This window comes from Leptosomus discolor, chromosome 2 (assembly GCF_034619465.1).
Source record: "Leptosomus discolor isolate bLepDis1 chromosome 2, bLepDis1.hap2, whole genome shotgun sequence".
In the NCBI taxonomy this organism is placed as follows: Eukaryota; Metazoa; Chordata; class Aves; order Leptosomiformes; family Leptosomidae; genus Leptosomus; species Leptosomus discolor.
Genome location: NC_141392.1, coordinates 93,239,250 through 93,258,724, shown reverse-complemented (window position 1 = coordinate 93,258,724; position 19,475 = coordinate 93,239,250). Strand labels below are relative to the sequence as shown.

The window sequence follows — 19,475 nt, the reverse complement described above, 5'->3', positions numbered from 1 at the left end:
AATGATGATGGGGTATGTTTTCATTCTTTGGAAGGAGATATTCCTTCATTTGACACTTGCTCTGAACTTGTGTTTACTCATGTGTCATACAAGTAAATGAAAAACTAATAAACTCAGTTTAGTGAGATGAGAATATTTCAGTAAATTTATTCTCTAAATGGTCTTCCAGCCTTCCCTTTTTTTTTTTTTGTTTGTTCATAATTGAGGTGAAGCCTGGGTGTTATTTAAGCCAGTAGGTTATTTTGCCATCAAAAAGTAGGCTAAAAATACGGACTTCCCTTCTGGCTTCTTTTAAGAAAAAGCAAAAGATGCGTTTACTTACAGCACAGCAGTTCCTAAATGCCGTGTATTTATCACCTGCACAATTATGGTAATAGGAAATATTAAAATTATTTTTGTTCTCCTAATACGCATACTCTTCAACATAAATTTTTATCAGCATTCTGATTCAGAGAATGTCAGATTCATGCTGTATTTTGGTTTTGATAGCCTTTCACGTGGAGACTCTTCCTCTTTGATATGAAGATATATTGTGTGAGTTTGTCACACGAACGCTCATTGGCACAGAAATTTTTGCTCTGTCGCACCACCTCCCATAGTGGTTGCTTCCTGTCCAAAGTCCAGTGAAAAGACTAATTTCCAAAGCAGTTCTGAAGACTCAGAAAAGACGAGTGTCATGGTTTGAGCCCACCCAGCCGGCAGCAAAGCACCCCTCGGTGGGATGGGCAGGAGAAAATACAACCAGAGGGCTGGAGGGTCCAAAGGACAAGGAGGGCTCACTCACCATGGGCAAAAGACAGACTTGACTTGGGGAAAACAACATCAATTTAACTTAAACATCACCACCACCAAGGATAATGAGAAATACAACCAGGTCTTAAAAACACCTTCCCCCTACCCCTCCCTTGTTCCTGGGCTCAGCTCTGCTCCCGATTATCTCTTCCCCTTCCACCCCGCCCCAGCAGCGCAGGGGCCAGGGAATGGCGGTTGCAGTCGGTTCATCACATGCTGTCTCTGCTGCTCCTTCTTCCTCGGGGAGAGGGGACCTCACAGCCCTCCCCCACCCCAGCGTGGGGCCCAACCACAGGCTGCCGCCCCCTCCCAGTGACAGGCTGCCCCAGCACAGGCTGCGTCATGGCCACCTTGGGTGCAGTCACCTGCTGGGGCGTGAGGTCCTCCACAGCTTGCCCAGCAGGTTTTTCCCCTCTTAAATGTGTTTATTTGCAGAGGCACTGGTTGGTCTGGCCTTGGCCAGAGGCGGGTCCAAATTGGAGCCAGGGGAGCTTCTAGAAGCCTCTTACAGGAGCCACGTCTGTAGCCCCCTCCCCTGCTACCAAAACCCTGCCAGACACAAACCCAGTACAGCAAGTTACTTCAGGAACTTGATGTTGTGATGCCATATTCTTTCTCACTCGCTGTTGCTGATTGTCCTCTGCAAAAGGTCTTCGTCCACCCATTTGATCCGGAGAAGTTGTTATAGTTTATGTCAAAGTAACTCCAGTGACTCTATTATTTTGAAAGCAAGAGAGTGTATTTTTGATAATCTGCAGTGGATCTTCATTTTAAATAAAATTGTCATTTTTCTCTTTACCCAGTCACCGATTCTTTTATATTTGGAATCATGGAAATTACATGTGGGAAATTCACTATTGCAAATTGTTCTGTGTTCTTGGTATACCTTGAAGATATTTTGCAGGTGACATCTACATTTGGATAGGCAAGATAAATATTACTTAAAACATCCTGTTTCTTTTAAGGGTTGTGGCTAAGCAGTGTGACTGAAGCGTGCAATTTTCTCGTAGTGTTCTTGGTTTTGTTTTGGGGTTTGTGGTATCAGACTACTGAGGAATAACTTAAGGTGCAGAACTTCTGGTTTTAAATATGCAAACTGACACGATCAGATAGTTACTGTAAACAATGTTTTTAATACCTTTCCTGAAATATTGGGAATCTGTTGTTCAACTGATAGTTTATTTGTCTTGAAAGGAAAACACAGCTCGCTTTGTCTTCCAGACTGAGCAAGTTGTATCGGGGAATAAAGAAGTGTGGCAGCTCAGACTTTTGCAGGCAATCCAGAAAATATCCCAGGTATTTCTGAAAGCAGTGATCCAGGTCTCCCACGTGCCAGTCTGTGTCATTTGGCCACATGACGCAGGAGTGGAAAAAAGCAGTTTTGACATGATATGAACAGAATTTGTCCAGCTCTTTTGGGTATTTCATCTTGAGTTGCTCTAGAAGATACTTCAGAAGCTTAAGACAACCTTTCCTGTTGAATAAATAAGAATTGATTAGGTACCTTCTACATATTTCTAAATACGTATTTTAGATATTTAAAGACACACTATTCATGAAAGTAATAAAAATGTTCTTACTCCAGGAAAGGAAATGCTGCTGCCTTCCTGTGGCACGCCACGAGGGGAAGAGGTGGAGGGAGTTTAATGCCCCGCTAGGTAGGGGCATAGCGTGCCTGATGATGTTCATAAAGCAAAGGCAAAGAATTTATGCATTAGTTCTCTCGTGACTTTGTACGAGGTGTAATTAAGTAAATGAAGTTGGTTTGCCATTAAGGAGGTCGTGTTCCTCCTGTGCGTTTGGTTCTTTCTCTTTGGAGAAATGTGGAAACCAGTTTTTACTGGAGTGAAAAATCACATTTGTCCGTCCATTCAGCAGTGCTTTTCTCACAGTCGTTTAAGAAATTGCCATGGTACAAAGTGTAATTTTGCTCACAAAGCTGAGCCGTCGGACTGCTAAACTGGCTCTTCTAAACAGGACCGAGTTTGGGAAAGATTATTTAACAAGTCGCATCTTTTTCCTTTCAGAGGCAAGCCTGGAGTGTAAACCTGCACTTGTGATGGTTCCACTTCTCGCTGAGTCAGCACAAGGCAGGTGTTGCACTGCTGTAGAACAACGGTGCCTAAAGGTCTTATTCTTGCCCCCTGTTACAAGTAATTAGATCAAGTTCTTAAACTGAAACAGTGCCAGACAGTGCCGGCCTGGCTCATGCAGGCTCAAAGCAATTTTACTTTACTAATACTTCATGAAGTACGAACCTGCAGCACTTCAGCCCGTCAGATTCACAGCACGTCTTTGACTTGCCGTGGTTGTTCAGCATGGCCTTCTCGATGTGCGAGAAAGAGAGTCGCCAGGTATTCCCTGAAGTGGAGCACAAGATTGTTAAAAGCAGTAAGTACCTGAGTCTGTAACTAGAAAAAGACAGACACTATCATTGACTTAATTTTAAATATCAGCAATTCCTTTGCACTTTAAAAAAAAAAATATTCTTCATTCGGTGACTACAAGTAGTTAATTCCTCCTTAATTCGCCAGCTGTTCCACACAGAGACAATTAGAATGTTATTAATATAGGACAGTTATTTATTTAGCTGCTTCACCTATATTCTTAAGGATGTTTGGATTTACTTTAAAATTAAGCTTAATTCTGAACTTCCCTGCATTTGTTCAACGTGATTTGGGAAATTACACTACTCCTAGAATTCTACTACCTTCAGATTTCTGGCTGTATTACTGGCCTGACTGCGTGGCCAGTCTCGTCTGGAATAAAAACCCCTTCACCATCGTTTTCGATTTCTTTGTGCAAGTAACAGGCTTGCGAGTTTGTCTCCGGTAAGGTGACTGTTCTAAAGCATTTGTTTTTCTGGTGATGTTTCTGAAAACGAGGATTAACAGAGCTCAGCCCCGTGTTGAAAACACCAGCAGCCATGGGCGTGTTCCTTACGCCGTTGGACCGTTTCCCCTGCTGTTCGGCTCAGTGGCTCTTTGCATTTAACTTGCACGGGAAGAGATAGCCCAGCAATGACTTCTGTGGCATTGGTAAGATGGGCACTCTAATTTAAAAAAAAAAAAATAAATAAAATACCAGATTGCCTGAACTCTTTGCTGAAATCATCCGCTCTCATAATGCAATGACAAGTTGGGATGTTTCTGCAAACTAATGTAGGCGTGGCAGGAGGGTGGTCTGGAGAAAAAACCCCGTGTTGTGGCTGTGCCAGAGCTCAGTGAGAAGTAACGCGTCTTGCTAGAGAAGTACAGCTTACTTCTGCGGAAGGGCGTAACTCGTGTGTGCAGTCCCACCTACAGGGGTGCTCCCTGCCTTTTTAGAGATCTGCTTTTAATTATTTTTTCTTGTTCTTACAAAGCAAAGGAGCGGATGTTGCTGTTGAGCACAGTGCTAGCACAGGGCAGGTCCATATCCATGTGTCTGACTTGGTAGATTAGTCTAACGCGCCTAGGAGTGGGTGGGGGCCGGCCTGGCAGAGCAGTTTTGTCTTTGGATTGCAGTACAGGACAAGCAGTGTCACAAATCTGACGTTTTAAAGAGGCATTTCAGTTGTCTTTTGATGCGGATATATCCAGGACAAGATCAAGGTCTGTACCTTGAAGGCAGAATACCGAACAGAATCTGGGTGCCCTTTTTATACCACTTGCAAGTGATCAGTTGTAGGGAAGATACTTCGTAACTTAGACTATATTTGAGGTACCTCGTGGAACCTTTTCTTTTTTGTTTTGTTTGGCTACTAAATAAAGTGCTTTATTTCTGAACTCTCCCCTGACTTTTCTTCCCAGCCACTCTTCAATTTTGAGCCCGTCCTGTGTGCTGGGTGGCCAGCTCTGCTGAACTTTCAAAGTCAGGATGATGTCCACTGATATTTCTGCTGGAGGGTTCTTGATCTGAAGAGTTATGGCAGGGCTTCCAGCCTTTTTCCTCTTCACAGTTACTTCCACAGCTAGTAACAAAGAAGAAATTGATTATTTTTTTTTTGTTAAAAACTTCTTTTTGGAAGAATGCTAAGGTTTTTACTTAAGAGGAATTTATAATCAGTCAAAAGAAATACCTGGGTTTGGTCACTGGCTCTATCCAACAGGATATGGATTTGAAATAAAACATTAAGAAGGAGGAGTGCTGTTGAGTTCTAAAAAATAAGGAATGCTCTTCTTGAACTGCTCCGTTTGCTTGGTTTACTATGTCCACAGAATCAGAAAGAGCAATGTTTCCTGAACTACATCACTGCTGAGAACGCTGAGACTGAAGGGATTTGGCCACAGCATTTCTGAAGGCTGTGGGGAAAAAGAGCACCCTAAAAGGGAACAGGTTTCATCTATGGATTGATAGAAAATACCAGGTAATGTATAAAAGAAAGCTCTTCCCTTTCGCTACCAGTTCAGCAACTGGCCCTTTGTACATGGCAGATGGATCCAAAATACACAGGTAACGCAGGGAGTACCAACCATGAACAGAACCCCTCATACTCGTTATTTTCGTATGGAAAGAGGATTGCATAGTGGAACAGAGGGTTAGTCACACAGAATTATTAGCTCTTGGGGTGCTTGGGGTGATTCTTAGCACAAGAGCAAACTTGGGACACTGGGACAGGAGGGTTACAGCTGTACTACATTGCCATGAAGGGACAGCAAAACGGGGGGGGGGGGGGGGGGGGTGGAGATCAGGTTTTATTAACACCCAGGCAGTGCATAGGCACAGTGTAACTGGATTTTTAGCACTCTTGGGTGAAGCCTGTTCTCTCAGTACTTACTTTTAATGTTTTTTACTTCTCGTTTAATAATGTCTCTTAGTGCTTCAAGCATTTTAAAGGCTGATAATTTTCCATCTTCATCTAAAAACTTCAACAAGTGCTTTTCTTTTGGATTTCTTTTGAACGATAGATAATAATACGCTCCAGTGTCATCAGATTCATCCAGCTGAAGTCTTGTAATGGGCAGTACGAGCATGATGTCAAACTCATTTGGTTCTGATATCTGCAAAGTACGACAACACCACAGTCAACGTGCAACTTAGGTTTCATTCTCTTTAGGCTTTTATACCGGTTGTGGTTTTATCTACAACTGTCTTGGTGTACCTCTCGTGTCGGGTGCAAAATATGAGCTTTTTTCTGTGGATTTGTATTAGAAGACTGCTGTGCATTCAGATGCAGAAGAGCAATTTACTGATTGTTCATTTCCCAGGTTTCCAATTTACTAATTTTTAAGAGTGTTTCAAGATCCTTAAGCTGTTCCAAGTAACATATAAATGCTGCTCTTAGTCATTCTTTTGCACACAGGAATCGGCTGTGAGGGAGAAAAAAAAAAAATGCGTTGCTATGCCTGAAGGTGGTTGCAGATTGAGCTGGAACCAGAAAAAAATGGGACTGGTGTTTCTCCTGCTTTTTAAAAAAAAAAAAAAAATACAAACTAAACAGGGGCGCGGGGCTTTCCAGGCTGCGCTACACCCGGCTCGTCCTGCCGTAGCGCTGGGCTCACCTGCGCGCTCAGCGAGGGCAGGGCTTGCCCCGGCGTTCCGGCAGCGCCTCTTGCCAAATGCACGTACGTCACCTGGTCAGCTATTTTGTAATTAATTGTTGTTAATTAACGTAGTAACCCTTCAGGCCTTTTCCCGTCGGGAAGGGCCAGTGTACAGCCGTTCCCGAGCGGCGGGAGCATCGGTGAGCCGGCGTGTGCCAGCCCCCCCGCACACACCCCTAGCCCGCCGGGCTCCGGGGCTCCTTCTGCCGCCGCGGGCTGCGCCGCTCCCACCCAGCCCGACTGCGTCGGCGGCTCCAGCGCGGATCCCGGCCCGCCACCAGGGCTGCGAGCCGCCCGGCGGACCCCACCGGCGGCAGAGGCGCTGCCGGCACCGGGAGGGCAGCAGCCCCGCACGGCGCCCCCGCCACCCACCTTGACGTGCTCGTAGTAGCTGCCGGCGCCCAACCGCTCGATGGAGCTGAAGCCGCCGTCCTGGCCGCGGATGGCCTGGATTAAGTGCGAGACGACCTGGTTCACCAGCCCCGACGCCTCGGACACGTCCTGGCGGCCCAGGCTGAGCCGCGACAGCACCTCCCGGAGGCGTAGGGTGCCCACGGCGGGGGCGGCCTCGGGAGCGGCGACCGCCCCGTCGGGCACCGCCGCTCGTCTCCGCGCCGCGGGGGTTCTGGCGGCCGGTGCCCTACTCCCAGGAGCGGGGGGCGCCTCTCCGCCGCCCGCTGCCGGGCCCGCCGGCAGGCTCCTGACGGCGGAGGCTCGCCGCGCCGTGCGGCCGCCCCGGGCGGTGGATCCGTCCCTCTGCGGCGACCGGGGGGTGGCGGCGGCGCCGTCCGGGCTCCCGCCTGCGCCGTGGCCCCGCGAGGGTCTGCGGGCTGCGCCCCTCGCCGCGCCCCGGCCCCGCGAGGCTGCGGGCCGCGCCCCGCGCTTGCCCCGCTCCCCTCTGCCGCCGGCGCCGTCCATAGCCTCCGTTTCTTCTCCGGACCCGCAGGGCGGCGAGCGCGGCCCCGCGGAAGGGGGGTTCCCGCCTCTCGCTTCAGCCAAGTTCCTCTTCCAGGCAGCGCGCCTCCGCCGAGGAAACGAAACCCTCGCCGGGCGAGGGCGCGGAGCTGCCCGCGCTCCCCTGCGCTGCCCGGTTCTGCCCGACGGCGCGGGCGCGGGAAAGCTCCGACAAGAACAACCAGGACATCCCGGGGGCGCGGCCGCCCGCCTCCCTCCAATCTCTTGGCAGCGTTTTCCCGCTCCCGGGCGGCCCCACCCACCCGCGGGGCGGTGGGCCGGGCCCCCGGCAGCAGGCACCGCCCACCGGGGCTGCTCCCGGCTGAGCGGCCGAGCGGCAACCCTGCCTCAGGGGCAAACGGCTCCGCCTTTCCCGTCCCTGAGCAGGCGGGAGGTGGCGGCGTGCCCGTCCCCCGGTTCCGGTTCCGCCCGCAGGCCGCTAGCCGCGGCCGGGCGGGCCGTCGCTGTTGCTGCCGCCGGCGCCATGTTGCTGCGCAGCAGCTGGCGCCGCCTGGCGCTGCCCGCAGCGCCGCGCCCCGGGCACCGCCGGACGGGCAGTGAGGTCGGGGCGGCGGCACCGGCACCGCGCTACGAGGTGGTGGTGATCGGTGGGGGCCATGCGGGGACGGAGGCGGCGGCAGCGGCCGCTCGCGGCGGGGCCCGCACGCTGCTACTCACTCACAGGATCAGCACCATCGGTACCGCTGGAGGGTGCCCGGGTCGGGTCGGGGCCAGTCTCGGCCGCGGGCGGAGGGAGGACGGTACCGCGGGGAGCCGGCCGGGCCTCCCGCTGCCGGCCGGGCTGGGCCCGTTCGCCGGCGGCGTCTCGGGTCTCCCCAGCGGGGGGAGCGGCACTGAGCCGGGGAAGTTGCGGGAGCTTTGGGCAGCGGTGATGAGGGGTGTCCGTGTGTCGCCTCCCCAGGGGAGATGTCCTGCAACCCCTCCTTCGGTGGCATCGGGAAGGGGCACCTCATGAGAGAGGTGGACGCGCTGGACGGGCTGTGCGGCCGGGTCTGCGACCGCTCCGGGGTGCACTACAAAGTGCTGAACCGCTGCAAGGGCCCGGCGGTGTGGGGGCTCCGCGCCCAGATCGACCGCGGCCGCTACAAGGAGAACATGCAGGTGAGAGCGGGCGGCGGCGGCGCGCCCCTTCCCTCAGCGTGGCTTTGTGAGAGAGGGGACGGCGTCTGCAGGGACTCGGCGCGGCTGAGGCGGAGGGGTTCGGCGGCACCGGAGGGGTTCGGGAGCAGCAGCTTAGGAACGGTAGTGCCGGTGTGGCTAGGTACCTTTCTATTTGGGGCTTTAATGTGGAGTAAGTTGTTAGAGCTCAGCATAGTTTAAAAAATTCTCTAGCATTTTATATATGGGTCAAGCTTCGTGACCAAATAGTTTCTTCTGAGCCTAAATTCTTACCTGTGAATGAAAAATCCTGCTTGATGGATCAGGATAGTACAGTAACAGAGTGTCTGCCAAGTGACCTGGTGAGGGTGGAAAAGGGTGATAGCTGTTTTGGAAATCATCAGGGGTTGGGACTGCCCATATGTCTCATAACTTCCTAGATCTTTGCAGTAACTCCTCTCATGACAGAAGGAAATCCTTAACACACCGTTGTTGACAGTTCATGAGGCATCTGTGGAGGATCTTCTCTTGACAGAGCCAGAACCAGACCGTCCTGGGAAATGCCAGGTCACAGGAGTCATTCTGGGTATGTGCTAGTAGTAAGCACCTTCAGTTACTCTACACTAAGAGCAGCCTTTGGGGTAAACATTTTGGAGTGATCAGTGAGAAAGCGAGGGCATAAAAACAATCGGGGGGCTGGAGCACCTCCCCTATGAGGACAGGCTGAGAGAGTTGGGGTTGTTCAGCCTCGAGAAGAGAAGGCTCCAGGGAGACCTTATAGCGGCCTTCCAGTGCTTAAAGGGGGCCTACAGGAAAGGTGGGGAGGGACTTTTTAGCACAGCCTGTTGTGATAGGGCAAGGAGGAATGGTTTTAAACCAAAAGAGGGCAGATTTAGACTGGATATAAGGGAGACGTTTTTTACAGTGAGGGTGGTGAAACCGTGGCACAGGCTGCTCACAGAGGTGGTAGAAGCCCCATTCCTGGGAGCATTCCAGGTCAGGTTGGATGGGGCTCTGAGCAGCCTGATCCAGCTAAAGATGTCCCTGCTCACTGCAGGGGGGTTGGACTGGTTGGCCTCTAAAGGTCCCTTCCAACTCAAACTATTCTGTGATTCTATGACAGCTGAATTAGCCAATAGAGGTGATTTAGGCTGAGTGTGAACCAAACGAGGTTAGTGTGTGTAATACAATGGAAAACACACCTGGAGCAATAGGATGTTGGGAGATTACGTAAGCCTGATTTTCTTCAGGCTAGCGATACTGCATTTTATGCCGTGTTTTGAGATTTTACTTGGTAAATGGCCTACGCTGCCGGCGTTACGGGACGGTGGTATCCCACTAGTAGCAGGCTCAGGCTTTATTGCCCCTTGCTGTTCCAGTAAACAAGCTTTCTGAAATCAAGGGCTGGATAGGAACTTTTTCCAGGAGCGCGCTTGCTGTGTTAGGGGTAACATGCTTAGGAATAAGGAAAATATAGGAATAACTACGTGCTGCTTATCGGAGTTATTCCTATTAATGCTTTTATTATTGCAATGCTGATTTTAAATAAAAAAGGATAGATAAGCCCTCAGTGAACATTGTTACTGTAGTTTTAGACAGAAGCACCAGAATACTGGGGCTTTGTTGATGCTAAAATGTGTGTATCTGTGAAAACGTGCTGTTTCAGGGGATGGGAGCACAGTACATGCTGGGAGTGTTATCCTGACCACCGGTACCTTTCTGAGGGGTATGGTCCTCATCGGACTGGAGATGCACCCGGCTGGGCGGCTGGGGGACCAGCCAGCCATCGGGCTGGCTCAGACTCTGGAGAAGCTGGGGTTTGCTGTGGGCAGGCTGAAGACCGGGACGCCGCCCCGACTTGCCAAAGATACAATTGACTTCAGTGGTCTGGAGGAACATGGAGCTGACAATCCCCCGGTGCCATTCAGCTTCCTCAGCGAGGCCGTGTGGATCAAGGTGGGATAGCACCCGTCAAATGCACCTAGAGCCAGGTGGGGAGCGGTGCTGGGAGGGTCGTGCTCAGAATCAGCCAGGGAGTTGATGGCCGGGAAAGGGAGCTGGGCTGTGTTCATGCTGGAGGTGTTACATTTCTGAGGACTCTCAGTGCAAAGGGAGGAATTCCTTCTTTTCTTTTGAAAGCAAGTACCTTTTTCCTCTCACTTCTCAACTTGAGAACCAACTTTCTTTACTTTTGGAGTCAGAATTGCATGAAATATAATATTGTCAGTAGTATTCTTCATGTGGTGGTTACACGGGTGGTTTACAAAATACTTCCAGTATTAGACCTGTATTGTGGAGATTTATGATGTCTTGCTTGTTACCCCATCTCTAGAATAAGGTTAAAATGTTGAAATTAGAGGTCATTAATAGTGTTGACTAGGAAGGAGAAAGGATGGAGTTATCCACAGAACTCAGAGGTGGCATGTTAACAGTAACTTAAAAGCAGAAAAAGCCCTCAGTTTTGCAAAGAAAATCTTGGAAAATGGATGGTGTTTTTTCATAGCGTAGTGAAACAGCACAGAATTAAGTATTGGGAGTTAATTTGCCCCAGAGCATATTGGAATTGCAATAACCTATTACAATTGGGGTGGGGGCGAAAGTAGTATCACTTGGAGTCCTTGGTACGTGTAGGAAAAGTTTTAAGGAGTTGAGGTGCAACATTATTACTGTTTTGAATATGAGTCTGTTGACTCTTTTTTTTTTTCAGAAGAATTGGTGAAATATTTGACGTGGGTTTTTTTTTTTTCCAAACTTTGAGTTTTCCATGTTAATTGGCAAGGTTTTGAGAGATTTTCTTCTTTACTGAACTCTTTAATTGGCTGTTAGCTGTGAGGTCAATGCTTACTCCTCTTACTTCAGAGCTTTGAATTCCTGTGGCTAATTTGAATCCTGTGATACAATGCGGTGCTTTAATAGGAATATCCATCCTGTAATTAGGAACACAATGTATAGGATAGAACTTGAATTCTGGACTCCCAAGTTCTGTTCTGTTCTTGGTCTGGTTTGGGGCGTGTTGCTCAAGCTCTCCGATTGCTCATGTTCTGTCTGTACAGTGGGTACGACAGCACTACCCACCTCTCCAGGAAGTGAGAGCCAGCAGTCATGGAAAAAGCCCTTGAAGGCCCTCAGAGTTGTTCAGTAAGAGTACAGTGTTGTGACTGGATTAACTTAGTGAGCTTTGGCCTCTTTCAGCCAGAAGATCAGCTCTCGTGTCACCTGACCCGCACTACGCTGAAAGCCCAGCAAATTATCCATGATAACCTCCACCTGAACAACCATGTAAAGGAGACAACAAGGGGCCCGCGGTAAGTGTATGGCATTGTGCAGGGCTCTCAAAGGCACGAGCTGTCAGTCTGTCTGGAACTGTGGGACTTTCTGCTTTGCTTCTGGAAAGTTACCTTTTCTCCCTGTGAGGTGGTGCTCATGGCTGTTTGCTGTTGCAGGTACTGTCCCTCTCTTGAATCAAAGGTTCTGCGCTTCCCGAACCGAGAACATCAGGTGTGGCTGGAGCCCGAAGGCTTGGAGTCCAATGTCATTTACCCTCAAGGCCTGTCGATGACGCTGCCAGCTGAGCTGCAGGAGCAAGTGATCAAATCCATCCCAGGCTTGGAAAAAGCCAAGATGTTACAGCCAGGTGAGGGGTGTGAAGGGTTTTACATCTATTTGTCATATTGGTTACCAGTTAATAAAACCCAGATTTTGTTTATAGAGTGTAGCAAAACAAAGGAACTGAGAAACAAAATTAATTCTTGGATTCAGGGATTTTTCCATGGTTGTTCTTAAATCGTAAATCAAAGTTGATAACCTTATTAGAATCATAGAATCGTTAAGGTTGGAAAGGACCTCTAAGATCATCAAGTCCAACCATCAGCCCGACACATTCTGCTCCACTGATTGCCTTTGCTGATAAACAGGGACCTTCAAAATCCCTCCCATAAGATCTGTCTTGTCGTTTGTTGTAGGCTATGGGGTGCAATATGATTTTTTAGATCCCCGTCAACTGACTGCTTCTCTGGAGTCTCATCTTGTTCAGCGCCTCTTCTTTGCAGGCCAGATAAATGGCACTACAGGCTATGAAGAAGCTGCAGCTCAGGTGGGTGAATCTGGGCGTGTATACTCAGCATCTGGAAAGGGATATTGCCTCGGCATTTCTCTTTGGTACACAGACTTGCTAAGCCCACCTTGTGCTAAGGAGATGTTCTTTCGTCGCTCACCCTGATTCCAGACTTGCCGAGATATTTTTACTTTTAGTATCTACAGTTGTTGTTTCTGAGATTGCAGTAACAAAAGTAATTGGAAGCACTGTCAAATGTTTCAGTGTGGAGACTGTGCAATGGGTATAATTAAGAACATGTGGGAATTGTCTCTAGTCACGTCAGCAGGGGCCAAGAAGCCTTCAGGCGCTCATAATATCACCCAAAACTGCCTAGATTACTAGCACAGACTATTGCGTTTTCCACAGTACAGTTTGACACATCAGTCTTTGGAGGCAGATGTGCTCATGTTTTAGCCATGAAGAGACCAATAAATGTGTTTTGTTCCGTTTTCTGTCTGCCTAGGGTGTGATTGCTGGGATCAATGCTTGCCTACGAGTTCATGGCAAACCCCCTTTCATTGTCAGTCGCACCGAAGGCTACGTTGGTGTCCTGATCGATGACCTGACCACTCTGGGCACCAACGAGCCATACCGGATGTTCACCAGCCGCGTGGAGTTCCGCATGTCCCTCCGGCCTGACAATGCTGATGCCAGGCTCACCCACAGAGGTATTTTGTTACGGTGGCTCGGGCAGAGAGCAGCCCTGCCTGGCGTAGACCTTTGTCTCATATGCCATCTGTCTCTGCAGGTTTTGAGGAAGCTGGGTGTGTGTCACAGCAGCGATACGAACAAGCAGTTAAGATGAGAGCTGCTTTAGAGGATGGAATTGCAACACTGAAATCCCTTCAGTTCAGCATATCCAAATGGTCCCAGTTAATACCAGAAGTTCCTATCAGTAGCAGTCGAAGGTCGCCTGTCAGGTAGAGGTTACAGCCGAAGATTTCTGGCCTGACCTACGCTTGCTTTAGGACATCTGGCTAGTGGTTTCACAGCATTTGTCCGTCCTTCCTGAAGCAGTCAGTCCTCCAAGATTCCAGCTTTATTGCCTTCAAGGGACAGACATCTGATGTTTGCCTATAGAATAAGTGGAACATTGGTGTTTTTACTATGCCACTTTGTTTCCTGGTGCTGACATAGCCTCCCAAAAGAAGGGGGCACTCCACTGGCCCAGTCAGTTCTTGCTGTCCTTACTGAGAGTGTCACCAAGTGGTGACAGCTTTGCAGTGGGTTGCCGCTTTGCTGAAAGCCTGATAAAGCAGCGATTGATTTCAGGCTAGTGTCAGAGGGCAGCTGTTCCTGTACACAATGGCCCCTGCTTCCCTTATCCATCCTTTCGCTCGCCTTTTCTGTTGTTTTAAATCCATGACTGAGCCCTGGCTGACTCAGCGTGAAATGTTCCCCTTGACGCCCTTACCGTGTCCCTTCTCTCTTGATGTTCATTTTTCATAAAGTGCTGCTCTTGAAGAGTTTTAACAGCTCTTCTGTGTACTGGGAGGAGATAGCAGAGAGGTGAGCTTGGCTCTGCAGTTGTTCTGGCTTATGCTCAGATCTTGGCAAGTTTGAGCTGGGAACAGCTGTAAATGTGCCTTATGCTAGTGACTTCTTCCTCCCATAAAAACTTACCCTTGTTCTCCACAGTGCCTTTGACATCCTTCAGTATCCGGAGGCCAACATGGAGATTCTGGGAAGGGCTATCCCAGAGCCCCTGGGAAGGCTTGCCCAATGGAGAGAGCTGGCGGAGAGACTGAAAATAGAAGGTAGAGTGCAAGTGTTATAATCTCTCAGTGGGATCTGCGTGTGTTTTGTTCAGTAAGGGGAGAGACAATCCCGCCGTCCAGGGGTGTTTCGTGTTGCTGTTTAGTGAAATGAAACAGTTACCAGAGCATGGGCATTTCCCCATAGGCCACAGCCCTGTGCAAGCACCTGTGTTTCATTTTGGGGGGGTGACATCAGTTAGCCCTGTTTGCTCCTGGTTTTTCCTTATTACTGCTCTGTCAAATAAACCATCCTTTCCTGGGATGAGAGGAAAAGCCAACCGTATCTTGATTCTTGTAACAAGTTCAAGAATGTGACTTCTTCCAAAGTAGTGATGTGAATTAGGCTCTTTAGTCTGTGAGGCTGGGAACTTCCTTAGGAGCTTTTTGACCATCTCGGTGGAATTGCTCATTCTGCTTCCAAGAATTCCTGCAAGTGACCTTTTTCACATGAACATCTGTGTCTGGTCATCTTGTTTCCCTGATCTTCCGTCACAGCTGCTTACGAGTGGTGTGTGGTCAATCAACAGCAGGAAATAGAAGAAGTGCGTCGTGATGAAGCCCTCCAACTGCCAGAGGACCTAGATTACTTTGCCATTGATGCATCGCTCTCAGCAGAGGTGCGGGAGAAACTGGACTCCAGCCGTCCCCGGACGGTAAGATACTGGGCCACAGCAAGGTTGAGCCGCAATGAAATCCCTTCTGTGTCTTCCCAAGGGACATTGGGGGTGAGGAGAATCAGGGAAAGGAACACCCACAGTTGTGATCTGGTTTCTAACTAGCTCCAGTGTGTAGGTTTGGTTTTGGTTAACTTGTTCCTGTTCCCACACGCAGATTGGTGCACTCAGCCGCATCCCGGGAATTACCCCAGCTGCTATCGTTAACTTGCTACGGTTTGTGAAAACCAATCACCAGAAGGCAGAGAAGCTACAAGCTTTACCGCAAACGGGCAAGAATTTACCACGGGAACTGTACTCGGAGGAAACCAACTTCCTAAAGACAGATTTCAGCACTTCTCTGAAGAGGAGCCCTCTTTAACCTGCATTCAAACACCTTTGTAGGGAAGGGTTACCCCTCCTGCCAGAGGACTGTGGTGAGATCAGCTGTGCTCACGAGCCCCTTCACAGATAAACCCATGCTGGCTGTGGATCCAAAGCAGCTGTCATTGTGTCCTATGGCAGTGTCATTGAGTAGAACAAAGAAGAGGAATGCGCAAACCTTAAGTAAATGCTCAGGAACCTAAATACAGCCTGTGATTTTTGCCGATCGATCCAAATGAAAAGACGGGGCAATTGCTTCTAAAATTCCATTCATTTGAAAGATGTCAGATAGTCAAAATCTGTTCTAAAGCACCTTGGAAAGGTCAGTGTTTTGCTCTTACGAAATGAGTAAGAAATGTTACCGTGCTGAACCCGTGGCAGCGCAAGAGGATTTGAGCTGGAAAATGTGTTCCATTGACTTCAGTGCTTGTGTTCATAGCTGTGCAGAGGCTACGCACAGCCTGATGTTTCTGTGACGTCAGCCAAGAGGAAACACTTGGCTATGAAAATGTGTGCCGCACAAATGTGTGAACTTAAGTAGGAGACGGATTGAATGTAAACATAGTATACTGGGGGAGGGGGTTCTCCTTTAAAATAAATAAAGCTTGTCTTGAAACTCGCTGAAGAACGTGGTTGTCACTTGGCTTTCAGCAGAACCATGGCAGTTCTCTGAGTCACAGTTCACACAGGTAAGGTGGGGCGAGATTCGCTACAGAGCTGGTGAAGGCAGCTGGAGCGAGACTCACTGCCTAGGCCAGGGTGCTGAGGAAGGGGCTGGGGGTGTTGGAACCTGTCCCAGAAATCTCAGCTTGGGGCGGTGTGGTGACGGACAGACCAAGGTGCTGGGGGGTGGGTGCCTTGACAGTCCAGGGGAGCAGGAGGAGGCGTTTCTCGTCAGCACTGGTCCTGCAACTGACGGCGATACAGCTTGCGTCTGAACGAGATACACTTTGGGCAGTCCATTTGTCGTGCGCCATCAAGGAACACTAAATACAAGCTGTTGATGCACACCTGCTGGGCCCTTGCCTGACTTAGGCAGGGGTCTCTGAGGGCAGTCTCTTTTCTGAACATCCTCTGAACTGAGTGGGCACACAGGCTTGGGAACAAGTTTTGCTGTAGTTAAACCAGGGAATCATTCAGGTTGCAAAAGACCCTTAAGATCATTGAGTCCAGCTGTAAACCATATCTGTAGCTATCATTTTGAAGTCATGATCCTGGACTTCTCTCTGTCTTATTTGCTGGGTAAGCAGTTCCTTTTCTGTCCAGAGAAGAGTCGGAGCAAGTCCTTTTTGTTGACACAGACCCTGTCATGCAGCAGGAGGATGGGCAGAGCTTACACCTTGCTTTGGGGCATCATCTGCCCACTTGAAGGTGTCTCCCTGTCACCAGCTTTTGGCTGTATGGAACAGCTTTAGACTCACGATCCGTAGGTCATTGCTGCCCATCAGCAGGAGGATGATGCTGCAGAAAAGCTTCTGGGCTTCAACAAGAGTAGTCTTGGTCACATCCCCTGACGACTCGCACAAAGATCTGTCGGAGCTCAAGCGAGAGGTGGGCAGGGGGGCTCAGGTGGATGGCCAGCAGCTGAAGGACATGGGCTTTGCAGCAGCTACCCGACCTTCGTGGCTTTTTGCAGAGCTGGGTTCTAGAGCACCTCCAGCAACAGGGCCAGACGCTCTTCAATCTGCAGAGGGAGAAAGAGTCACCATTCATGGTCCAGAGTGTCCCCATGCCCAAGGCCCCTAGCAAGAGGCTTTGAGATAGCGAAACAGAGCTGCTACAGCCTCCTTTTGCCCTCTGACACTACTTCTGAGGCAGAAAAGGACTTTTAGGAGCCTTATCTGGTGGTTGACGCAGCACAGCTGGCTGTGGAGCAGGAGGCAGGTTTGCTGCAGCAGCAAGTAGGAATTGTCACTGCTCTTGTCTCTCTGCAGGCAGGACTCCATCTCCTCCAGGAAAAGCTGCAAACCAAAGTGCCGGCATGAAGCCTGTGGCCTTGGGGATCAGCTGAGTTCACCCCATGGTCCCTTCCCTCCCTGCCAGACTTACCTGGGTGTAGCTGGGGCACTCCAGCTAGAAGAGCAGCCTGGTGACCTGGCACAGGGTGTCAGCTGTGCCCAAGCTGTCCCCGAGTGCACTGCACAGGGCCGTGACAGGAGGTAGCTCTCTGTGGCTTGCAAGGCCTGGGGGCAGGAAAACCTGTGGAGTGGGAGGGCTGTGCATCGTGCCTGTGCCTAGAGGCCACCTGCACAGGGAGAGCAAGAGCACAGACAGGGGAGGGAGGGGATATCAGTGGGATGACATGGAGAGCACCAGATGTCTCCCTGCCACAAGCACCCTGGGCGCTGTGACTGCCTCCAGCGCCTCGGGATGCCCGGCCACATGCCTGGATCACCTGGTGCTGAGGGTCTCAAGCCAAGGGAAAAGCTGCTGCATCTCCTTTGTTGTCTGCTGCTGCGTCAAGGTGGGGTCTGCCAGTGTCTGTCGGAGGGTCTTGAGGCAGTGAAGAAGCCACTTCATCCTCACGTGCTGCTGGGGAGACAATGGCTGTGCTGGCCTCTACTTGATGGTCTCCAGACATGGGAGAAGCCAAGTGTTCTCCATCCTCGCACGCTGCTGGGACAAGAGGGGCTGTGCTGGCCTCTCCCTGAGGCTCTCCAGCCAAGGGAGAGTCAGCATCCTGAGGTGCTGCAGGTGTTCTTGCTGCTGGCACCGCATCCATGCTTTGTGCCAGCTCCCGCTGTTCCCCTGCAGGGTGGCTGTCCTGAGCTGGGCCAAGCTGTGTCTGGTGCAGGCCAGGCAGCTCCTCTCCAGCTTCTCCAGAGGCTCTGTCTTGGTGGACAGGACGGCCAGATGCTCCACAACAGCCTCATGCTGCATCCACATGACTTCCCATTGGGGTAGCACTTGATGTGCATCACCGGCTTGTCCCCAGCGCCCTGGCCCCCATCCCTGCCTGGAGAAGCTGGCGCAGAGGCCTTGCCAACAGCACTGGTGCCCCCATGCACATGGAGATCAGGCATGGGCTGACCTGCGGGGGCCTGGCTGCTGTCAGCCACCCAGACCATGTTTGTTGTTGCTCTCATTGCCACAGCCATGCTGTGTATATGGTCCTGCTGTGCCACCAGCTGCTGGTTGGGTCCCTAGCTCCCAGTGGAACCTTCCCCAGGACTTCAACTGCATATCTGGGAAAAATCCTGAATGGGAACGTGGTCAGGGTGGATGTTCTTTTACTGAAATCAGCAATTCCCTGTTCAGAACATGCATGCTTTAATTCAGGGTAAATCTGTCCAAATGGAAACAGGGAAGGAAAAGGGCAGGTCCTTGTAACAAAGGTCATAGAAAAAAAAAGTTCTTCAAATGCAGAAATACAAAAACATCTAAGACGAGGGAAAACCAGTCTTTTCACATACACCCCTTGCCCCCACTTAACTTTCTGTGACTGTCTGAACTTTGTTGGATGAAATGGCCAAGGCAGACATTCACTATTTCAAGGACATGCTTGACATAATTGCAGAAATATGAAAATGGGGTCTGCATAACATTGGGAAGGAAACCTCTGTTAAGAGTTTACCCAGACCTTGATTGTTTTATTTTTTTGTTTACTGAAAGACATCCAAATAACCAGAAGAGATTCAAAGCAGATTCAAAGTGCATTAAATGTCTATTTTAATTGGTTAAAAGTATGCTGACTAGAATAGCAAAGGGTCCCTTGTTGCTACTAAAACTTGCGTTATACCAAAGAAATAATGATTATAATCACAGGAAAAAGTGAATGAAAACACTGACACTGAAGGAAAAACAATATTTGCTATGTGGTTTTGGTTTCTATCATGTATTTATTATTCCATCAGTGAATTGAATTGGAAGGGGTCAGGGATGGGAGGGAGAGAAGAATGGTCTTGTGGGGAAAACATATTCTATTCAAACTCTTTATAGGTACATCAATATGTTGCCATGATGACGCTTTTTAATATTGCTGTTACCATGAGCCCTCGCAATATCCCCGTGGCTCTGTTACGCACTGAACACTTGACGTATCTGTTTTGTACTCTTGATTTTACTGCCTAACTGCTCTGCCAACTGATTTGTATTTGTTTGTCCCTGCTGTGCCACAAGAACCTGACCAACAGCTTACTGCTAGTCTTGATCTACAGGCGTGTTGCTTTTCGCTTTCCCATTTCTTACGGGAGTC

The 19,475-nt window shown here is 49.8% G+C and overlaps 2 protein-coding genes across 2 annotated transcripts; one reads left to right on the top strand and one right to left on the bottom strand.

Annotated features, from left to right (window-relative positions):
* Positions 1–1,918: 1,918 nt before the first annotated feature.
* Positions 1,919–7,235, bottom strand: CGAS (cyclic GMP-AMP synthase). The gene is made up of 5 exons (XM_086461467.1): positions 6,690–7,235; positions 5,552–5,774; positions 4,499–4,744; positions 3,051–3,153; positions 1,919–2,266 (listed from the first exon to the last, which is right to left on the bottom strand). The coding sequence occupies exons 1-5, from the start codon at positions 7,233–7,235 to the stop codon at positions 1,924–1,926; spliced, it is 1,461 nt and encodes a 486-aa protein (XP_086317593.1). The 3' UTR covers positions 1,919–1,923.
* Positions 7,236–7,755: 520 nt separating this feature from the next.
* MTO1 (mitochondrial tRNA translation optimization 1) lies at positions 7,756–15,899 on the top strand. Its single transcript, XM_086482491.1, has 12 exons — positions 7,756–7,969; positions 8,194–8,393; positions 8,859–8,976; positions 10,057–10,346; positions 11,583–11,695; positions 11,834–12,024; positions 12,353–12,483; positions 12,950–13,154; positions 13,235–13,406; positions 14,125–14,243; positions 14,739–14,896; positions 15,075–15,899. Exons 1-12 carry the CDS (start codon positions 7,756–7,758, stop codon positions 15,276–15,278), a joined length of 2,115 nt encoding a protein of 704 aa, XP_086338617.1. The 3' UTR covers positions 15,279–15,899.
* Positions 15,900–19,475: the final 3,576 nt, after the last annotated feature.

Excerpts from the sequence above, each read along its gene's own strand:
- MTO1 (XM_086482491.1), top strand. The coding sequence starts at position 7,756 with ATGTTGCTGCGCAGCAGCTGGCGCCGCCTGGCGCTGCCCGCAGCGCCG. Across the intron at positions 8,977-10,056 it reads GGTCACAGGAGTCATTCTGG|GGGATGGGAGCACAGTACAT; the intron begins GTATGTGCTAGT and ends GTGCTGTTTCAG. Across the intron at positions 10,347-11,582 it reads GCGAGGCCGTGTGGATCAAG|CCAGAAGATCAGCTCTCGTG; the intron begins GTGGGATAGCAC and ends GGCCTCTTTCAG.
- CGAS (XM_086461467.1), bottom strand. The coding sequence starts at position 7,235 with ATGGACGGCGCCGGCGGCAGAGGGGAGCGGGGCAAGCGCGGGGCGCGG. Across the intron at positions 5,775-6,689 it reads GCTACTACGAGCACGTCAAG|ATATCAGAACCAAATGAGTT; the intron begins GTGGGTGGCGGG and ends CGTACTTTGCAG. Across the intron at positions 2,267-3,050 it reads GACGGGCTGAAGTGCTGCAG|GAAAGGTTGTCTTAAGCTTC; the intron begins GTTCGTACTTCA and ends TTTATTCAACAG.